The following is a 20,773-nucleotide window of genomic DNA, read 5'->3' as shown; positions in this document are numbered from 1 at the left end:
AAAGATGCCAAACACATTAGAAACATATTTACTGAGGTAACAGATAGAGAAAAATAGGATCAAGTTATCATAGACTTCTACATAGTCAGACCACTTTTTCAAAATACAAGAGTCGCCCCCCTGAGGCCTTTACATAGTGGTTGTGTGGTTGATTATTTTATCAGGACATAGGATTCTTTCGCATCTCCAAAGTTCCTCAAAAAACTACTGTGACTGATTGGTATTTGCTATTCAAGCCTAAAGGTTCTTCGACAAAAAAAACTCATTTAACTTTCGATGTCAGTAATGATTGTTTAAGTGAACTGTGAGAATTCTTTGGGAAGGATGAAGGGACTGGAATGACGTGGAAAAGGGACAGGCACACGAGAAACCAGACAAATCAACATTAAGAAAATCCAAAAGGAGGAAAAAAAAAAAAGAAAAACGTGGGGGGAAACCGAGTGATTGAAAAGATTTGAGATTGTGAGAGCACACACCTCATATTCTCCATGCTGTCCTCTGGCATGGGAGCCACTGTCTGCACTGCAGGCAGATTCTTACTAGTCGCGCCATTAACAAATGATGAGGAGGAGGAGGACGATGAGGAAGCAGAATCTGTGGCTCCTGGATAGGGCAAAGAGACGGGAAGGAAAGCGATGAGAAATAACACATAAATCATCAATCAAGCACGGCAAAAATTAGTATGTAATATTGTATGTATATTAGTATAAGTAACAACAAACAAATTCAATTTGGACTGTATTTCACAGGACACACTCTTGCTTGTCTTCTGGTAATGGTTTGTGAAAATAGCTTTGTAATCAATATACGGAATCGATTCCAAGGAAGAAACCCTCCCTCTTGTCCAATATGCATATATAATACAGCACAATATGTCCATTAGGCTGACAGAGAGTTGAACACAAATAAATTCAGCCACAATGGATCTGCTGAATGTGATGCCTGCATGTCAGCTGATGTCTATTTGCATCTCATGTTGTTAACATACATGTGTAGTATTTTTCTTTCTTAGAGAGTTTTCTTCTTTCTGCAGGGAGTGTTAATTAAGAGCAATGTGATAAGTGCAGTCGCATCCAGACTAAACTTGCGTAAAATATCGTAGATTTGCTGCATCTGGCCCTTCATAGACGAAAGCTAATCCTCAAAAGATCTCCAGGTTCATAGTGAAATTAAGGATGTAAGACCAGAAAGGCATTGCTGCTTGATCGAGGAGCCTTTGAGTTGTGGAGCTTTTATCATTCTGCAGATCTCTGTTGGCTACTTCTCATTCTGCACTCCGAACAGTGACAGTGCAGAAAAATCCAACAAAAATAACCTAAACGATATAAACATAGGTTTGAGGAGAAAGTATATTTATGACTGCACCATCCATGTATAATCTCCCACCTGTAGTGTTGATCATGCTCTTGGGTGTTGCTGTTGCAGCAGCAAAAATGTTTGGTGTGCTGCCTGCAGTGGCTGCTCCACTGGTGGTGGGTGTGCCCACTGTGTTGACTGACAGGCTGCCAGGTGGTGGCTTTTTTACTGGAACCACAACACTCCTGTAAAAGATAAGACACAAAGGTATGAGGCAAACTGACACACTACTGTGATGTACTGGCTTGTGTCAGCCCCACGTCTGCAGTGTGTGGCGACATGAACAGACAGTAGACTTCAGCTGAAGTCACAACATCAGATGGAGCAACTATCCACTGTCGGTTTGCATCCATAAGCAACAAAAACAGCATTTCTTTGCCCACTGTTAAATTTTTTTGAAGCAAATTAATTAATCATAGTCGTATGCATAAGGTGTTTATTCACAAATCTTTTTAAAATAGGACAGCATACAAAGACAGGACTCAGACATAGACATATGGTGCGCATATAAATGTAAAACGCATGGGTAATACAGCTGTGGCTGTTAAAAACAGATATCTGAACGGATATCCCTGATGTTAAAAACTAAGATAATTCGATTTTTTTCTACGAAGGGATATTTGTAATTTATATGAGAAGATGGATTAGATATATCAAGCCTACTTTATCTGAAGACAGACTTGATACATGTTGTTGACATGTTGGAGATGGATGCCGAGCAGCATCAATGATCAATTATTCACCGTGTCCTCAATCAATAGCTTAGCTCTCAGAGACTGTGGCGGAGCAGGATCGGGGAGGCTAATTGATGCGCAGGAGATTGCAGCACGTTATCACTTATTGGGAAGTCTGTGTAGTAAGAGTCTGGACAAGAGGCAAAAATCTAAAGCTCTTTGTAATATAGGTGATGAATCTCCGGGAATGGCTGTGATGTAAAACAGCAGGGAAACCGCATCCGTATTGGCTGTAACAATGGGTTAACTGATGGATGTGTAAGACCGAGCTGACTGCTGTTTCTCTGCCTGTTTTTATGCACCTTGCTCGTCCAACAGAAGCTGGACTCACCTGTCGAATGAGTGGAACTGCATGGGCAGCATTGGATGCGTCTTCAAGGCAGGGTCTGGGTGATAGGGCGTCGGTCCAGACTCCTGTCCCAACTCTGCGCCGTCAAAGGGGGCCGCCACCAAGCTCTTCAGGATCTCCTGCAATTTTGAAGAAAGCAACAAACCTGGTGACCTACGTAATGTGACACGGGTAAATCTGGTTCCCATCAGGCTTTAATGTTCATTACGCCGCAAAACATTATCGCCTCTGGAAGATTCTACGAAACAAAAAGAAGCTTAATATTTTGTGCGAGCAGTGACCTATAAATGTTCTATAGACGTTAAAAGCATGCGTGTTTTGATACAACATAACTTCCAATGTGAAAAAAGCATATGGAAAGATGTTGGTTTCATTCTTATTATTCAACCACAATGAAACAGCTAGATCTACAGGTAGCTTGATTATTGACGTGTTCTCCCACGTGTATGCGTTAAGCTTCCTCCCACTGTCCAAAAACATGCATGTGAGGTTAAGTGGTGTCTCTAAAAATTGTCCTTAGGAGTGTGTGCGCTTGTTTGTCTAGAAAATGGATGGATGGATGGATTGATATGAAAGTGCCTAAGGACACCTCACTACTATGGGGTAAATGAAAGTGCAAATAATTTGAACCCTGATGATCGATAACTATGATGAAATTCTATAACTAGAATGTAAATATTAAAGTATACAGAGTATCGGATGTTCACAGAAGAAATATCTTAATATACATACTGAATAGAGTTTTTCTAGTATTGGAACATATCTGAGCAGTCTGGACCGAATGAGGATATCAATTGCCGACCTTAACGTTGATGCCTTTGTTTGTTTGACTGATGCTGGAGATGGACGAAGGCGGGGCTTGGTTGGAGCTGGGGTTGTGGGGAGAATCTAGTAGGCTCTCCTGTGACCTCTGAACATCAGACGACAGACTGCACAACAGATCTGTACCTCCTCCTACGCCTCCCATGTCTCTGTCTCTGTCTCTGTCCGTCTCTCTCCCCACCAGGCCTAAGCCAAGCCCCAGACCCATCTCCGAGCCATTCAGGGATCCAGCCACGTGGCCCTCTTCTCCGATGCCCGAGTCTGTGTGGGGGAGGCCAGCCCGTGGAGAGTCATCCACTGGGGTGGGGGTCTGTTTGTCACGATCTGAGAAGGCGCTGGATGGGTGTTCTAGGTCAAGGACACACGAATAAAGGATTCAATCTCCCTTAAGATGTAAATGGTTGTAGAGTTGCACAAAAACAATCTCTGTGACCACAAATTCTCCAAGGTATTTTTCCAAGATTGATTTTTTCTTGCCATTTCTCCTTGCTGGTGTAATGCTGCTCATACTTCCTCCCCTCTCCCTTCTAATAATGTCATATTCTTGATAAATGTATTCTACTGTGCCTGGAGTCTGTGTTCCCGCCAACCTCACAATGATGAGTCATTGCTGAGCAGTCCAACACGATGTTGCAGCAAAATGAAAAAAACGAGAACCACCTGTACTGGTTGGGGAGTTTATCTCTTGGCGGATGCTTCTTCCCGATAGGCTGGTGGACCTGCCAATCTCCCGCTGGGGTTCCAAAATGTCTCGGTACTTGGACACCATGAGAACCGAGATAAAGTAAACGACCGCCAGCGCCAGAAACTGAGCCTGCTTACTGTCATCCTACAGCAAAAACAACACAAGCGCAAAGAACCTTCAGTCAACAAACACTCTTGACATTTTCTAGTACTGTATTCATAACCCAACAAATGTTTTATAGGCTAAAAATACACAAACACACATCCTTACCACGTCTCTGAAAACCACAGCTCGAAGACGATTGATGTCTACATCCTGCAGAAGTCTGTCTGGATCCTGCTAAGAATAGAGTATAAAACATTAATAGCGAGGTGTCACACATTTGTCTGTTTCTGTGTCTGGCTGTAAGTGTTGCAGGACGTCGTGTATTTCATTGTGTGTGCGTCTGGTACCTTGCTGGCAGTGGAGGCACTGTGGAGGCTGTCCTGCGACTTGCTGCTGGTTAACGAGGACTTGCAGCTCCGATCTCTCTGTCTCTGTCTGCACTCCAGGCAGTTCCTAACTGCCACACAGCACACTGATTTACGCAGAGAGGAAACAATGTAAGTATCATATGATGGCTACAACCACAACAGAAGTGATTGATATTTTCATCAGTGATTTACATGCGGCTCAGTTTGACGGTTAATCCATCAGCCAACACTAGAGGTGAGGTGGAGGTATGCGATCAGAGCCATTTGTGTGACTGTCTGTCAACAAGTATTCTTGCTGACAAACAGTATATTTTGATATTCAAGAGTTTTCATATGATGTTTCTTGCACTGCCTGTTCTCAAAATAGCTCTATGTGTCACAACAAAAGAAAATATATTGTGGAAGTGGTCTTCATCCAGCATGGCATCCTTAGCACAGGGGCATATTTTAACTTTCTGTCTGATGCTGTGGTTTCTGGGTGGTTTTTAAATTTGAAATTTTAGCAGAGCAAATGTGGAACAGTGGGTGGGATCTGATCAGCCAACAGGGGCTGACCAACCGGAGCAGAGCGGACTTTGGCATAAAGGGAGGGAAGCCTCCATTACTGCAGTTTTTACAAGAAACGGCCTGGATATACCGATTAGTAAGCCTATTAGTAAGGACTTTAAAATGACAAGAGAAGGCAATGACCAAGGACGTTGCATCCTCCAACTGTAACACAGCAACAAGAGAAAACTGTGAAAAAAAGGTGATGACAATGTCCTGAAGCGCAATGTTATGTCACTGATGACTTGCTCTTTCATCAGAAAACAGTGGAAAACCCCCTAAAATACAAGCTATTATAAAAACAACTCAATTGTATATTTGACAGCCTGAGGCCTCCACGTATCCAGCATCTTTGAGAAGCATTACCTAAACAGCTGACTTTCAAAATGCAACCATTTTATGTCAAATGGCTAAAGAATCATTGTTTGCAAAGTACTGCATAAAACGTTATAGATTGTCAATCTGGAGAGGGTGTTGCTCTGCCTCTGGATCTTTTAACACCCCTGACTAGTACAAGCACAGTAGGTGCACACAATATCATGATGAAGTTTAACAGTCAGACTCAGGGATCATATGACACAAGAGACAAGAATGACAGTTGGAAAGACTTTCTCTGTGCTGGATAATGGGTCGTACTGTAGGTCAAATGTGTAATCAGGGATCGACTCTGACCTCATCAATGCCTTGCGCTAGATGCCAAAACAGAAGAGTGTTTCAAACAGGTCACTTGAATGTAACAATGAATACTTGTCTGCATAGAACCGGCGCCACAGAGAGACAAAGAGTCGCTGCTCGCGTGCTGCGAGAGAGAAATGGTAGGAGCTGAGGACAGATACTGCTGCTTGTACTATTTTTGAAATGAACTTGTTTTCCGGTTCGCACTTCTATTTTCAAAAAGCATTTCAGGTCAAATTTTTTATTTTTATTTTTTTCTGTGCGAGTCAATGTCATCGCACCGCTTCCAGCTAATTCGCAAGAATTTCCATCACACTCAACATTTCAGTTGAGAGAGTTCAAAAATAGCTTTGAATCAATTTGTTTTTCCCTTTTTTAAAGATTTTTTTTCAGGGTTATTTCTCGGTCAGTCACAAACAAATTGAGAAACGCATTATTTCACATCTTTAACTTTATCTAGCAAAGATGCTATAATTCAACATTTTCCAGCAGGTAAGATTAAATAATAAATGCACAGTAAAATCTTTTTGAACTGAACATATATATATATATATATATATATATATATATATTGCAATGTCAGACAAAGCAATTTAAACCTGTCATCTGGGTAAACAGAAAGAGCATAATGCGTTCCTTCAAGACTAAACCGCTGAAAGATTAATCAACAGATTTGTCACCTCTGATAACAGCAGCAGTTGTAGGCTTTCTCAACAAAGCCACGAAGCTGTGAGTCTAATGCAAGAGCAAGTTGTTTGAGTTGCAGTTAACACTGAATAGATAGACAAACAAGCACACACCGAGGCGGAGGCACTGCCTCATCAGCCCTCCTGATGACATGTTCTTCTCTGCTTCAATCTCACTGAAGTTCAGGGAGCTGGCAAACACCAGCACGTCCACCATGGCCATGAGACGAGACAGGAAAGTGACCGCCGTCTCAGAAGACATCCCTTGTGTTGCCTCGATGTTCTCCAACTCAGTCTGGTTCGGGGAGAAAAAAAAAGAAGATACGTGCACGCTTGACAGTTATTCTGTGAAACACGAGCATCTAAATGCAGTTAAATGGAGGCTCTTTTTGTGCTTGTTTTTTTTAGATTATTACCCTGAAGAAAATGTACACAGCTTGGGCCTCACATGACCACAACAGTTATGGCATTTTCACCAACAATCAGAGAGATTTAAAAAAAAAAAAAAAAAAAAAAACCTCCAGTATCATGCTGGATAAGTCACCAACTTATGAATAACTGATGAAATCTGGCAACATGGGGTGCTCTACATAACACACAGGAAGAGCAGCCTGATGACACACAGGCAATGGTGACAGTGGGATTGTGACAATAACAGTGTGGCCTATTGGCAGAAGTGGTGTCAAGACAGGTTGTTTTGACTGTACTTTATTAGATGACACTTTAAACCAAGTCCCTTTAAAATATGAAAGTCACACACAAGTCTGCATTAAAAATAAATCTAAAGGCAGCATAACAGGGGTTTAAACCAAGCGCGTGGTTTGCTGTGTCACTGCTTCAGTAAGCAGGATGTGCAGGGCTGTGGAGAGCCAACAAAGTGCAAGCATCTGAAGGCTCATCAGAGCAAGTGAGCACAGACAGCTGGGGAGTAACAGACACACAGGGTGAGGACAGAAGGGCTTTGGTGCTCTTAGCTCTTCTGGTGATGATGAGAGTCTCAGGCTCTGTACGCACCTCTCCCCCTGCGCCTCCTCCCCCAGGAACAGGGGTCACCTCCTCTCCCTTTGAACCCCTCTGGGGTCCGGCTCCTCCTGCCTTCTTTAGTGTTGATACAAATGGGACATTCTTAGCAGATGCAACCCCAGAGGAATTTAGGAAAACTCTCATGCTCTTTCTCTCATAAAATACACTGGATCCATTATCAAAATAAAAAAAATCCCCTCATAGCTCTTTGCATTTATTATCGAGCCACTTCTCAACATTTCAGGGCCATTCTATTGCCCTTTTCCATATGATATTCTAACAGTGTTAGAATACTTTGAGGTAGCGAGAACAAGGCATTCTCACGACAGATAGAAACAGTATAAGGTGGAGATTTGATCAGCAGCAGAGAAGCACAACAAATTAAAAAACTATGAACGTCAGACAGGTAAGGGTTAGTGTTAGTCACAATGTAATAGAAATCAAAATGAAATATTAGTCAAAGTGAAAGAGAGGGAGAAAAAACACAACTTACAGTGTTGGCACTACTCTTAGAACTCTGCACATGCAAAACAGACAAAAACAGAGACAAAGAAAGACAAGAAAAATACAAAATACATGTAACACAGAGAGGAAAGGAAAGGTTACAATGTGTAGGTGGTTAAAATAAAGAGTTAGTCAAACCATCAAATTAAACAGAGTTAATTGAAAAGGTTAGAATAAAGCTTAAATAAAGGTTAAAATATAGTGTTAGATTGATAGTTGAATATATGGAGTTACTGATGAGAGGAAATCAGATGTTTTTAAAAGTTTAATTTGTTCACAAATCTTTCTAATTACTGACAAATGAAACAGAGCTTTTTTTTGCAAACACAACATTGAAACTTCTGAAGTTATTTTAAACCTGACACGACACCATGTTAACAGCCGCTATCAGACACAAAGAATGACTTAATCTAGTCAATTATGCAAGTTAAACACAGCTCTGTGGATGAGGGGAATCAGGTCTAGCAGGTTCTTTTACGTCAGCAGGCACAAAAAAAAGAGCTGCAGTTCTCTTTCCTACCACAGAGGGGAAGAGCGGAGCCACTTACAGAAGGGGAGGTGGCAGCCGACAGGAGAGGCAGTATGCCCCCGCAGGCAATGATGATGTTGTCCACCATCTGAGAAATGAGGTGGATGGTGTTGTGGACGAAGATGATGTTCTCATTGCTGTTCACAAAATCCATCACCGACTTGGTGGAGTGGCTAAAATAAAAGAAATCAGAGTTGGCAGGGTGATTCAACTCGTCCAATTTCAGATAAAAGCAGCAGACCTTTACAAAGAGATGCAAACAGCCCAACTCACCTTCTCCACACGTGCACGTCTGTCTCCAGGGCGAACAGCAGGTCAGTGAGCAGCCTCTGGTGCATTGGAGACCACTTGAATTCTGGGATGCGGAACATAGTTGTGCGCGGGCCGGGGCTGAACTGGCGCCGCTGCTCTTCCGTCATGGGCATACCCCTGAAACCCAGATCGACACGCAGGTCCCGCTCCAGCTGTGCTGCAGTGCGACCGTGTAGGGCCTGCAGAGGTGGGGACAACCATTCGGTCAGCCTGCAGAGGGTCTTCCCCACATGTCTTATTGCTCTGATATAAATCTGCTCATGTGGTCAACTGGTCATTCATAAAATTCAATTTTACTTTCAGTTGATGAATAAAATAAAAAGGAAAAAACACTTTGCATTAACTTCTATTGGGAAAGGTTAGTTCTGCGCCCCTTTATGGCTGAAACCATGTGACCATGTGGCAGTGGGTTTCCCCCACCAAATTCAATTTTGGATTTTAATCAGTTTATTTTGCTTCTTTCATCAAGTACCAAACTGCAAATGACAAAAGAATGATTCAGGACAAGTTTTGCTTTTATTCTAACAATAAAAATAGAATATATGCTTGTTTAGAGAGAAAGAAAATGCCAAAGCCTGCCACTGTTAACAGAAAATGTGCTTTTTGAACAATGTTTCAATAACATCGTCACAATTTCCAAGAACCTAAATACCCCATTTTGAAAAGATATACCACAAAAGAATGTACAGATCTTTGACAGTGACACAGGGCGCATTCAAACTCTGTTCAAAACTTTAAAAAGGCGCCTCCACGAGGATAAAAGTTTAAAAACAGAAGTTTAACCGAATAATCAATTAACAGATTGAATGTTATCAAAAAAAATTGATTTTTCCCTTTTTTTCCTACTATGTTCAAACGTATCATTCTATTTGTACTCCTGGTTGTGAAATCTGAAGCTGTCAGTGTTCTACTTAAAGGTAGGGTAGGAGATCCTGGATTTTAGCCTTAGTGAGAACGTTTTTCTGATTTCTGCCACGTTGTGTCTCTGTGGGAAGAAAACGCAGGAGAGAAGGCATTCACTGACCGACAGAACCCCAGGGAGAGGGCTGGTGTGTGAAAGTTAAAGAGAAATTAAAGAGAGTTAAAGAGAAAACCCCTCATTTCAATTCATCCATGAATTTGATCTACCGCCCACACACAGCCACAAGTGCATTTAGAGTGATTTTGCAACTCACTTTCTCCATCATTGACAATAATTAAAAACACACCTGAGTAGTTTCTGTAGTTTGGATCTTCTTTGTGTCCTTGTCTTTGCCATCATCTGACCGTTCTGTGTCAGAGGTGGTGCTGGCTGTATCTCCCCCAGTCTTAAGTCCCGCAGACTCTCCTTCTGCCCCAGATGTACCCTCGCCCTCTGGAAAATCTGGTCGAGGGGCTCCTTGAATTTGTGTCTGACTCTCAGCTTCAGCAATAGAGCTGATGTCAGCAAGAGGGCTCTGGATCTTGAAGGGTCCATCCTCTGGAAGTTCACCGGAAGTGTGGCTCTGAGTCTGTGTTAAATCAGAGCCACAGCTGGTCATGTGGGCCAGCAGGCTGAGGTCATCACTGGCGCTGGTGGTGGAATGAGCTGGGACTGCGCCTGATGGAGTGGGCTGGTCTGGACTCGGCAGCACAAGGGGGTCTGTGGCTGCCAGAGCTGGAAGCAACTTCTCATCAACCTGAGGAAGATGCATGAGGCAACAAAAAAACGGACTTTAGGAAAAGTATGCTGGTAAAACCTTTTTCTCCACCTGGGAAAGTAAAGAAACTACAAGAGGATAAATATTAGCAGAGAAAACAGCAGATGGGTGAAGTCCTATTCTAGGTCAGCAGGAGAGGATGCGGCTCCACAGACTTGATCTGAATAACACTACGACAAGAATGACACCATCATACCTTGCTGAAAAGAAATCCATTGTTGCTTGGAACACTGTCTTTTTCATCAGCTAATGTGATGAGTGGACCCATGTTCCCATCATCCTCCAGACTGACACCCGAAAGTCCCAGGCTTGTTCCTATACCAACCCCTGAGCCCGGTGTGTCCTCTTTCGGTGCCAAATTCCCATTTAGGTTCTGAACCACCGAGCAATAAGCACTGTCAAGGAGAGAATCCACCTCTACCAGAGGTCCATTTTCCATCCCTACCCCACCCCCGCCACCTCCACCTCCACCGCCACTAAGGCCTTCTGGAGACAGGTCCAGATCATCCAACTTCACTTCTGTGGCCTCCACCTTCTCCGCTTTAATGTCCACCAAAAGGTCATGGACCTCCACCCTCACCCCCGGAGCAGCGTTCTGCTCCCCAGGTGTCAGGGCTTCTCCGTTCGGTCGCTTCACGGCACCGTCTGCGAGGAGGTTGCGCGAGTCTCTCCCGGCCCCTTCGCTGTACTCAGCCTCACTCTCAGGTGTCTGAGTTTGGGAGTTGTCATCGATTTCCAGGTTGCCATTGACGACAGGGGCCGGAGTAGCTGAGAGGCCGGATATTGTGGACACAGAGCCTTTCTTCCCCTTCTTCATGTTTTCCTCCTCCTGGCGCTGGTACTCTTCATACATCTTAGCCAAGTACTCCTTATGGGCTTCATAGGTCACCTGTGACAGACGGAGGGATAGAACAGGTCATGTGATCAGAACATGTGTCGTGTGAGACGATAGTTTCCCTCCACATCTATAACCACCAGGTAGTCCTAGGGGGGTCTCACAGATTATCATTCTTCAAACTGGATGGATAAAACTAGGACACAAGCCTCCCAGGGCTATTAGACTGTCATCCATAATATTTCCCTACTTTCATACTGCAAAGAGAAAATTGGTGAATTAAAACTTCAGACCATGAATTCCAACCAACAACCAGTAGTTTAAAAAAAATCAATGTTTTTGTTCATTTTTGTTCAGTCTCAACACCCGAAATCATTGTCATGATCAATATGTGCACATCTTGCCAAAATAACAAACAAAAAAGGTAACTCTATGAATGCGAAATAGATCACGAAGGGCTATTTCTTCACATAATTAAGACCTAAATGTGCGCCCTCACCTTGGAGTGTGCGATGGATAAGGTATCAACCCAGACCCTCCACCCTCCCCACTCGTATTTGATGGCATGGTAGAGCAGGATCCTGAAAATGTTGTACACCATCTCAGTTATTTTCTGCTCATCCGGGTTCTTGGGGTTGATGTATCCGAGGGAAAACATCCAGTCCTGCCACACAGAGCACTGTAGCAAGCAGCTGGTGCAGAAACACAAACAGTTTATGTGAGTTTAGATGCAGCTTGAGCTTCATGTCACTAAAATAATGATCAATTCAAGAAGCAAATGGCACGTGGCTGAATAACAAGTGAAGACATGTTTGTGCGTCTACCGTCGGTTTTCGCGACTGTTACTGAAGAGTTTTATCATGTCGGAGAGAAAGAGTCTCCTGACTTCCATCAGCTCGGCACTGGGGGTGGAGTTCTTCAGCAGCGTAGCAACCACCTTAAGAATCACTGGGTGGCATGAGAAAAGAGGGACAGAAGATCGCAACGAGAGAAGAGAGGAGAAAAGAAGGGGCAAAAATTTGAAAAGAATTTGGGATGAGAGTAAAATGCGAGTGACGAGAGAAGAGCGAGGCTGATCGATAAGTGCTGGATGGCAGCAGTGTCTGCTTTCAATTCAGGCTTTGTGGCTTGTTTGAATTAAAATAACACGGCATCATTTGCATACCAAAGAGCACGCATAGATAGAGAGATGAAAGCAGTGTTTTCGTACTTACTGGGATTCTGGATCTTGACTGTAGAGTCAGGCTCAGGGTGGGGTTTGTGAACCACCTGAGTGCAGACCTGCTCCGTCAGAATCTGTACAGACAGACGATTAACGCTCTCTGTTTAACCACCACAGCAATCAGCTGAATTCCTACAGCTCAGAACAAACTACCTTATGTAAACTGGCATAGAAATGCAATGTGTGAATGAGCTGCTGCTGCCCAGCAATCACCAACCTCATACAAAGTGTTGTAGGTGGTGATGGAAACGGTGTTGGTGTGCATCATCAGCCTTTCTCCCAGCAGTGTGAACAGACTGTGTGTGTGCATGATCTCAACCTTCCTCCTGCAGGGGGACAAAGGCACACTTGCATGTTAATAATAGCTTTATGACATTTGAAAAGGACATTGATTGTCACTGACTGGGTGACAGGCTGATATTGGCAGGTGACACCATTTGGCCTTGTCAGTTATGATGGGAAGAAAGCAAATAAGCAACAAGAGAAATGAACAAGAGGCATTAACAATATGACTGCAGTGCAGGAAGCTGTAAGGCAACGTTCATAAGGCTGGCAGTTACTGGCTTTTAATATTAAACTTGCCGTTGGGGAAACATTGCGCTTCTAAGAGACTTTTTATAGGCAACCCTCAGAAATCAGGGTTGACAACCAAAGTATCTTTATTGATGTGATTTCTGCAAAGCACAAACTAACTAATTAGACATGCTGTTCCAATGCCCAAATGACTGGCTTGTTTGCATGATGATTGTTGTGACTTTTCTCAAGACAAACATTGGACTAATTGGATTTATTGAATACAAAAAACGTCCAATGAAATGTAAATTAAATTCAACAGTGGGACAAACTGAAAATGTATGTTTTTTTTTTCTTTTCGTTTTTTAAACCGCTGCAGCGCCTTCAAATTTGACTATACAGGCAACATCAGAACATAGGAAAATGTATCTTTAAGCCAACAGACTTATACGTTTTGGGCTTGAAGCCACCAAATGACAAGAAAATGCCCCAACAGTGCTAGACTACAGACTAGAAATATGAGAGTATGATTTTCAGAGAAAACAGAAAGTGATTCGATTCTTAACTCAGCTGTATGTGGACATTTTGTTTACACCAGAAACATAAATCTCACACCGATATAAGATGCAAAGCCATGTCGTCAGGAATTACAGTTTTTTCAAGTGAATTTTGCATTGAATGTTGCATTTTACTCACAGGTGATGTTCTGACTCTACTTCTGCACAGAGCTTAACGTTACCCAAACATACATTCAGAATTAGGTAAACTACTCTGCGGACAGTGAAGAGAAAAGTGACAGGCAGTCGCAGCAAATCCAACCACAGTTTCTCCATAGAAATACACAGTTCAGTTGATTAAAGGAATGTTTGTGCGTTTGTAGATTTTCCAGGAAAGTAAGAAGAGAAACTGGCTCTCACTCTCTTTGACATGAAACATGAAATCAAGTTCTTATGGCAGAATGTTGTGTTCTTCTTTCAACAAACACATTTTTTCACTGCAAGATGACAGCAATGCTCCTTTTGGATAGCAGTGGCTAAGTTGTTGTAAACGTTCAACCTAAATCCAAGGACTCAGGTCAGCTGGTCCAGTCCAGAGTCCAGACTAAACATGGAGAAGCAGCATTTAGCTGTTATGCTGCAAACAAGTGGAACAAACTGCCAGTGGAGATTAAACTTTCACCAAATGTGGACATTTTTAAATCCAGGTTAAAAACATTTCTTTTCTCATGTGTCTATCCATGAAATATCTTTTAACTTATCTAGACTGTTGCCTGATTTTAAATTCATTTAAATGATTTTATTTGTTTCTCTTTATATTATTTTATGTATTTTTAATGCTTCTTGCACTCCCTGCTGCAATGCTTTTATTTTATGTAAAGCACTTTGAACTGTTTGTACATGAAATGTGCTAAACGAATAAATTTGATTTGATTTTGATTTAAATGCCATTCTCTCTTTCTTCTGGGGTTCTTTGTTTGTGAAATAATACAATTCCACAAACCAGTTGTGAGAATCAGACTAATGAATCCCTGTACTTTAAATGCATAGTCAGCGCTTACCGTTTGCAAACCAGGTATTTCTAGCTTGGAACATCCTCCCCTGTACTGCAGAGTAACAACAACGCTGTTCAAGCAAGTGACAAACAGGCTGCACTCAATCACAGCAATAAATCAGAGTAAATGTAATTTAAATATACGGTAGTTTCACGACAATCCCATCATTTACATCCAGACCTCCAAACAATCCCATGGGAAGGCGACGCATTGATGGATTTTATTTCTTACGGCCACACTGCCAATAGAGCACGAATGTGGCACACCTCCAACATTGTCGTTGGATGACAGCTAAACAACTTCTGCCTATAGGTTGCAGCCCAAAATGTCCTGAACACACTGGAAAGAAAACACAAGGCAAATATAAGCAGAGCTGCATCTCTGCACAGATCTACACCCCCACACACCTTGTGGCTTACAAGACAGGATTCGAGAGGGAATACCAAGCCATTGAAAACATTTGCCTCTAATTTCACCTTTAAATCATCTGATAAACCTACACTTCAGGCACCTTTGCTATTTACAGATGAATAATGTTGGATAATTTACCCCAATATATAAGTGGCCAAGTTAGATCCTTTTATCTAATTTGTTTCACTGAATTTTCCTTATCTACTTATAGGACTAGGGGACATTCCTGTTAAATTTCTGGTAAATTTCCAGAAAGTTTCCATTGGAACTTTTGAATTTAGAAAATATTCCTCCACACATCAGATGGTGTACTTGACATTTTCCTGTTAAATAGGATGACAAAAACAATAAATAGCACTAATGCAATACAATGCACAGAGAGATATAGACGTTAGCTGAAAAAAATGGAAAGATATCAAAAATATTTTACAACTGATGTTCTATGTATTTTTGCATGGTCACAGAAAACCATCGAGCAAGATGCAGCAGAAACAGCATCACATTTAAGGTAGCCAGCTCGATAAGAGCCTGCAATGGTGCTAGCTATCTTACATTTAGCTTTTCTGGTTTGCCAGTTAACTGGCGACCTGTCCAGGGTGTGCCCTGCCTTTCACCCAACGACAGCTAGGATAGGCTTCCCCCCCGCAACCCTGAGTTGGATTAACCAGATCCTAGTTAAACTTCAACAACGTCGATCAAATACATCTACCTCATCAAAATTTACTTGACTTTATGAAGCCTTTGGGCTCAAACGTGTGGCTTCAATAGTCTGTCTGTGCTGTGGGCTCAAAGAGCTTTAGAAGTTCAGAATTCTAAAAGTCACCTGTCCATGTGATGGACGAATGCACAATGCATGTATGTGGTGTGGCCTCAACAGTCCTGCAGTAAGTAGTGTGTGCCTGCGGTTGAGGAATAGCATAGATACTGTAGTGATAGTGATAGCATAGGAACTGTATTAGCATCAAATCTGGTTGTTTTAGCCAAGTTTATGCTACAAAATATCATTACCAAGTATATTCAAGTTCCCAACCTTCAATGTAGAAAATTTCCAATTTATTCTCGTTAATTCCCATAAATTCCCGTGAGTTCCAATGGAAGGTTTCCATCACTAAAAAAATTACCGGAATTTTGCAGCCCGAGTTTAGGACATGTGTGGAAAGGTAATATTTGCGCAGAAAATTCTAAAGGGTTTACAAACTTTGAACCACCACTTTGTTTGTGTTTACCACTTTTGGTAACACTGCATGTGTAATACTGTGGAACAATTGCTAACTGAGCTCCCGCCCATCTAGGTCAGAACACTCTGGCGGAATAGATTTTGAATCTGAAGGGTCCTATTTTTCTGGTTATATGAAGGTTATACAAAATAAAGGTTAAAAAAACAGTAAAACTGATGAAAGCATTCAAAACATGTTTGATGTAACATTGAAATGATCTTTATAGAGATGTACAATCTGACTAAAATCTCCTGTAAACTTTAAATGAAGTAGGTGGGAGATTGATGATGCAGTGTTCAGGTGCAGCATGGGCGCCTGCTCTCATGCTGTGGAGAGAGAGGTGTGCATGTCACACGGGATGAATAAATCCCCCAGCATTCAATCCTGCTAATCGAAGTTCCACCTCCCTGCTAGTGCACACTGTCACAATGATTATTCCGCCTAGACATAATGATGAGAATATTGCCTTCACACACACAAAGAAAACAGTTCTTCTGAGGGCCACAGCGAAGTTTTACTCACTCTCCGAATCCTCAAAGCCTCCCCTACACTGATGCAATACCTTTGCTTTGATATGACAGAAAAATAGATTTCCTGTCCTTGGAAAATGTTAAGTGCACTGTCATTTCAGAGATTCAACATTTCTCGAATAGAGGGACAACCGGAGGAAATCAAAAAGAATGAAAACAAAGACGGGTACTTACTTGTGACCAAGGTGCTTAAGGAAGTAGCCCAGAACTTTGAGGGCCTGAACCCGGATACTCTCGCTCTTAGAGGCCAGGAGCTTGCAGATCACCCTGTAGCATGTCAAACACACATAAAACCTTAGATGTGGACTACAAGTAAAAGTAAAAAATAAAAAAGAACATGGCTTGAGGTCAGTGTTCTTAAAGTTAAAGTTATCAACACGTTTGCTGATTGAGGCATTTTCTTCCAAGAGAAAAAAAAAAAGGTAGAACACAAAACATTTCGCAAGCAGCTCTCTGGCAACAGAAGCGTTACTGTGGCAACCAAAAAGACATCCAAGTGTAGATAAGCACTGAGAGAATTGCCAGCACAGTTGGTTTGATTCTGAGAAATCAGACTCTACACATTTGTGCTGAAATTCAACCTGTTCAGGCATAGTAAAGCGTGAATGTTCCGGCTGCATAAAACCACTGTGGAAGAAAATGACCAGACTGACTATAGAAAAATGGGACAAAGGCCAAGTATTATACTTTGTACAACAATACCAAAGAATAACACCGTGTGTGTAAAATCTACATCAATGAGTCTAAAATACTTACTCCATGGCTTTAAAATCTTAATGAATTTGGTAAATTTTTCATGCTACTTCGAATCTCTAAAGCACATCAAGAACAAGGAAATAGCGAATTCACAAAGACACTCTAAAAGTTCCGAAATCATTTTTTTGTAATTTTGAATGTTAAACTGTTAAACTGTGTTTTGAAGTCTGTTTGTTCTTTTACGTGTGTAGCAGTTATCATGTGCCACAAGAAATACACATAAACTGACAGGAAAAAGTCTGGAAATGAACATAATTAAGCCGAAAGAAAAGGATAATAAATAATGTGAACTGTTGTTTTCATCTCAGCAGGATTTGGCGTTGCAACTGATATTTTTTATGAGAGCATGTAGTGCAGGCGTGGGAAGCATTCACCTTATGCCATTTCTCTGGTCAAAAGCAGGGATCATGGATGCCGGGTGTTCAGACATGAGAGCCACCAACAGCTGGAGCACATCATGGATATTCTCATCCTACAATGACAAGAAAGCAAAGTTGAACAGGTGAGGTGGCGGATGAGGAGGAGGAGGAAACAAGCCTGAGAGGACAGAAGAATAGAGGGCTACGAAGACAAAGAGAGAGAAGCAGGGGTGGACACGGAGGGGGGATTGTGGAGGAGCAGGTGGTATTTCAGAGCAAGAATAGATATAATTGTTACAGAGGAGTACATTCTGTTCGGTCCATTGTTGCACCATTTTTCATGCTGTCACAGCACTGAAGCTGACTCACACTCTCACTCGTCTAAGTGGACCATAACTCCAGCCCACAAATTATTATGCACATTTTGCCACCAGCTCCACTCGACCGCTCCCACCGTCTCCCTCTCAGACGCTATGTTAACACAAAAGTTAGCATTTACCTCATGCATGGTCAACAGGTAGTTGAGGATGCTCTGCAGCTCGTCCTCCTTCACGCCCCGATCCTGGAAAAAAACAGACCAGGGTTTACCAGAGCGTTCATGATCGTCTGTTTATGCTTCTTATTAACCTAAAATGACTCGCTGCAGTCACAGGAGCGAATCGATACAAGTGCACGAAAAAACACAAACGCTGCAGCGCTTCATTCAGGCGGCTGATCTTTAACGTTATTTTTCCCCATATTGCAGATTAAGCCTGCACTGCCCGGGAGGAGGAGGAACAACAGAGAACATGAAAGAAGTAAAGTGATTTCCCGCAGCTTAAAACTACACGACAAAGACAATCAGTTTCACTCTCACTCTACCTTCAGTATGAGTTGTTTGAGGAAAAGAAGCATGAAGGCTCTGAGCGAGATGATCTCCTTCTGGGATGGCCGTGGTCCTTCTAAGAAAAGACAAAAAAAACAAAGAAAAATGGTTATTTCCCATTTCTCATGCTTGATAATGATCAGCTAAATATGTCTGCAGCTCAGCCTGAGAGAGCCCTACTGTTTACTGATATTCAGTTTTATTAGGCTTCCTGGAGAGCAGGGAAAAACATGTTGACACAGACACGCACACATACACTCACTGTGCATTACAACTGTGAACTGTAAATCACTGTCATTAACTCTAGTGGCAATTTGGCAGTCTGGATATTTTATGCTCGTACTAATCTAACTTATTACAGCAGAGATGTAGTCATTTGCAAAAATGTGATTGATGGTCCGAATGATCCAAACCAAACAGCCCCCTGTAATCCACTGGATCTGGTTTTAAAGCTCTGGCAGCCGAATCTGCAGCTTGCTCTTGTGTGGCCTGCGACGATGAACAATCAGGATAAAACCACAAAAGCATCTGACACGCACCACGAGCAATTTCATACATCTGAAAGTGGTCGCCGTGTTTTTCTTCGAGCGTTCAGCTCCATTTTAGCCGTGACTCATTCATTCAACTGTCACGGACCAGAATTGCCTTCAGATATGTGCCACAAAGAGCCACACGAATTCACAACGTTTGTTTCGACAACTATAACATTTATATAAATTTTAAACTTGATTCATTTGTACGTCAGATAGACATGAAGCAAGTGGCTCTTATGAATCGGCTCAAAACTGCTGCCAAACAACTCGCTAATGGAATGTGGTATTACACAGTGTAAAAGATGCATTGATCCAGATGAAAGCAATAATTATATAAGACCCATTCTTTCAAGTATTTCTCTCCTTTAATGACCCCCCGTCAGATTAAGCAGGCTTTCTCCTCCCCACGTTCACACTCATTCTCCATTTTTTCTCAGCAGATGATTTATACACATCAACACATGCACTTATATAAAGCTCACAAACTCATCAGTCTCAGCCGAGGCCTGTTCAGTTTATTAAGCGCTCCGGCTTTGTGTACATTTGTCTCAACAGTCTCACGATGTTTGGGGTCGTTCTTATTTTCGCGCATGCCACGAGTGGAAAGAAAAGCAATCACGAAGAGCGTTACTGTTACTGTATGCTGGATATAAGACGCACCGAGAACATTTGAGCTGATAACTCCCCAACTGCTGCCAAGCCAGCGGAAGTAGGCTGAGAGACACATAAAAGACTGAGCGAGTGAAAGAAGAAAAAAGAAAAGAGGTGAAGCTTCTCTCTGCATTTCTTTGTCATGGTCTGCTGGCCTTGAATCATATGAGTGTGTATGTGTTTTAGTTTATTCACCTGCTCTTCACAAAGCAAAAAACATGACACGGTGGCAGTCCACTGCGATCCATCATCCTCATCTGTCAGGCGGCTACATGTTGCTGGAATGGTGACAGTGACTATCACTTGTGGTTTACGCACCAGCTCTGCATCACTTGAGTGCATGGATGCACCAGGTGAACGTGAGTGTGTCCTTCTTGCTTAGGGTCTTTTTTTCACAGAGGGTTCTCAGGAGCAGGCTTAATCACCGTCTTTTTTCTCTTTGAAATTAATTTTCTTCCACTTATACCCTTAATCTGAGTTTGACACTTTTCTCAAGTAAGTGTGACATCAAATGAGATTTTTTTTTCTTTGTCTGCCAGATAACGACACCGCAAAGGAGTCAAAGAGGTGCTTTTCTTTTGTTCATGTTCACAATGTGTGACAGTGTGTGTGGGAATGAACGAATCCACTCCAATATGGGAAAAGGAGGGAAGGCGTTTAAAATGTGTTAAAATACTGATTTGCAAATCATTAGACCATATTTTTTGGATTAAATATGGTACAAATATAAGACATCCAATGGTAAAAGTTAATATCAGGGACATATCAGGGATATATATATAGTTATGTATGCTCATTTCTATTTGACGGCAGCGACATATTTTCAAAGAAAATTCAAAAGGGACAGCAAAAGGCTAAAAAATGAGTGCAATGCTAAAAAAAAAAAGAAAAAGAGGGGAAAATATATCGGGTGGAACAGACCACAACTAATAAGATGCGGAATTGATCGAACATCC

The 20,773-nt window shown here is 42.0% G+C and overlaps 1 protein-coding gene across 16 annotated transcripts in view; it reads right to left on the bottom strand.

The window, feature by feature from the left end:
* Positions 1–20,773, bottom strand: part of nbeaa (neurobeachin a) — a 96,938-nt gene that overhangs the window by 21,137 nt on the left and 55,028 nt on the right. For 7 of the 16 annotated variants that reach the window (XM_075487521.1, XM_075487524.1, XM_075487523.1 and 4 more), the window contains exons 14-35: positions 18,630–18,709; positions 18,268–18,330; positions 17,784–17,881; positions 16,828–16,920; positions 12,648–12,756; positions 12,423–12,504; positions 12,033–12,156; positions 11,708–11,900; positions 10,570–11,262; positions 9,903–10,352; positions 8,656–8,873; positions 8,402–8,555; positions 7,843–7,866; positions 7,341–7,424; positions 6,441–6,621; positions 4,399–4,523; positions 4,217–4,285; positions 3,922–4,090; positions 3,242–3,609; positions 2,422–2,558; positions 1,387–1,541; positions 477–603 (exon numbers count right to left, since the gene is read on the bottom strand). In XM_075487521.1, coding sequence (XP_075343636.1) covers positions 477–603; positions 1,387–1,541; positions 2,422–2,558; positions 3,242–3,609; positions 3,922–4,090; positions 4,217–4,285; positions 4,399–4,523; positions 6,441–6,621; positions 7,341–7,424; positions 7,843–7,866; positions 8,402–8,555; positions 8,656–8,873; positions 9,903–10,352; positions 10,570–11,262; positions 11,708–11,900; positions 12,033–12,156; positions 12,423–12,504; positions 12,648–12,756; positions 16,828–16,920; positions 17,784–17,881; positions 18,268–18,330; positions 18,630–18,709 — 3,796 coding nt within the window. The remainder of the gene's footprint in view (positions 1–476; positions 604–1,386; positions 1,542–2,421; positions 2,559–3,241; positions 3,610–3,921; positions 4,091–4,216; positions 4,286–4,398; positions 4,524–6,440; positions 6,622–7,340; positions 7,425–7,842; positions 7,867–8,401; positions 8,556–8,655; positions 8,874–9,902; positions 10,353–10,569; positions 11,263–11,707; positions 11,901–12,032; positions 12,157–12,422; positions 12,505–12,647; positions 12,757–16,827; positions 16,921–17,783; positions 17,882–18,267; positions 18,331–18,629; positions 18,710–20,773) is intronic. The other 9 variants (XM_075487528.1, XM_075487533.1, XM_075487532.1 and 6 more) reach the window with 4 other exon arrangements.

The sequence above is a fragment of the Odontesthes bonariensis genome, chromosome 16 (genome assembly GCF_027942865.1).
Source record: "Odontesthes bonariensis isolate fOdoBon6 chromosome 16, fOdoBon6.hap1, whole genome shotgun sequence".
Classification (NCBI taxonomy): Eukaryota; Metazoa; Chordata; class Actinopteri; order Atheriniformes; family Atherinopsidae; genus Odontesthes; species Odontesthes bonariensis.
Note: the sequence above shows the minus strand (reverse complement) of the source record. Positions and strands in the feature narration are given on the sequence as shown.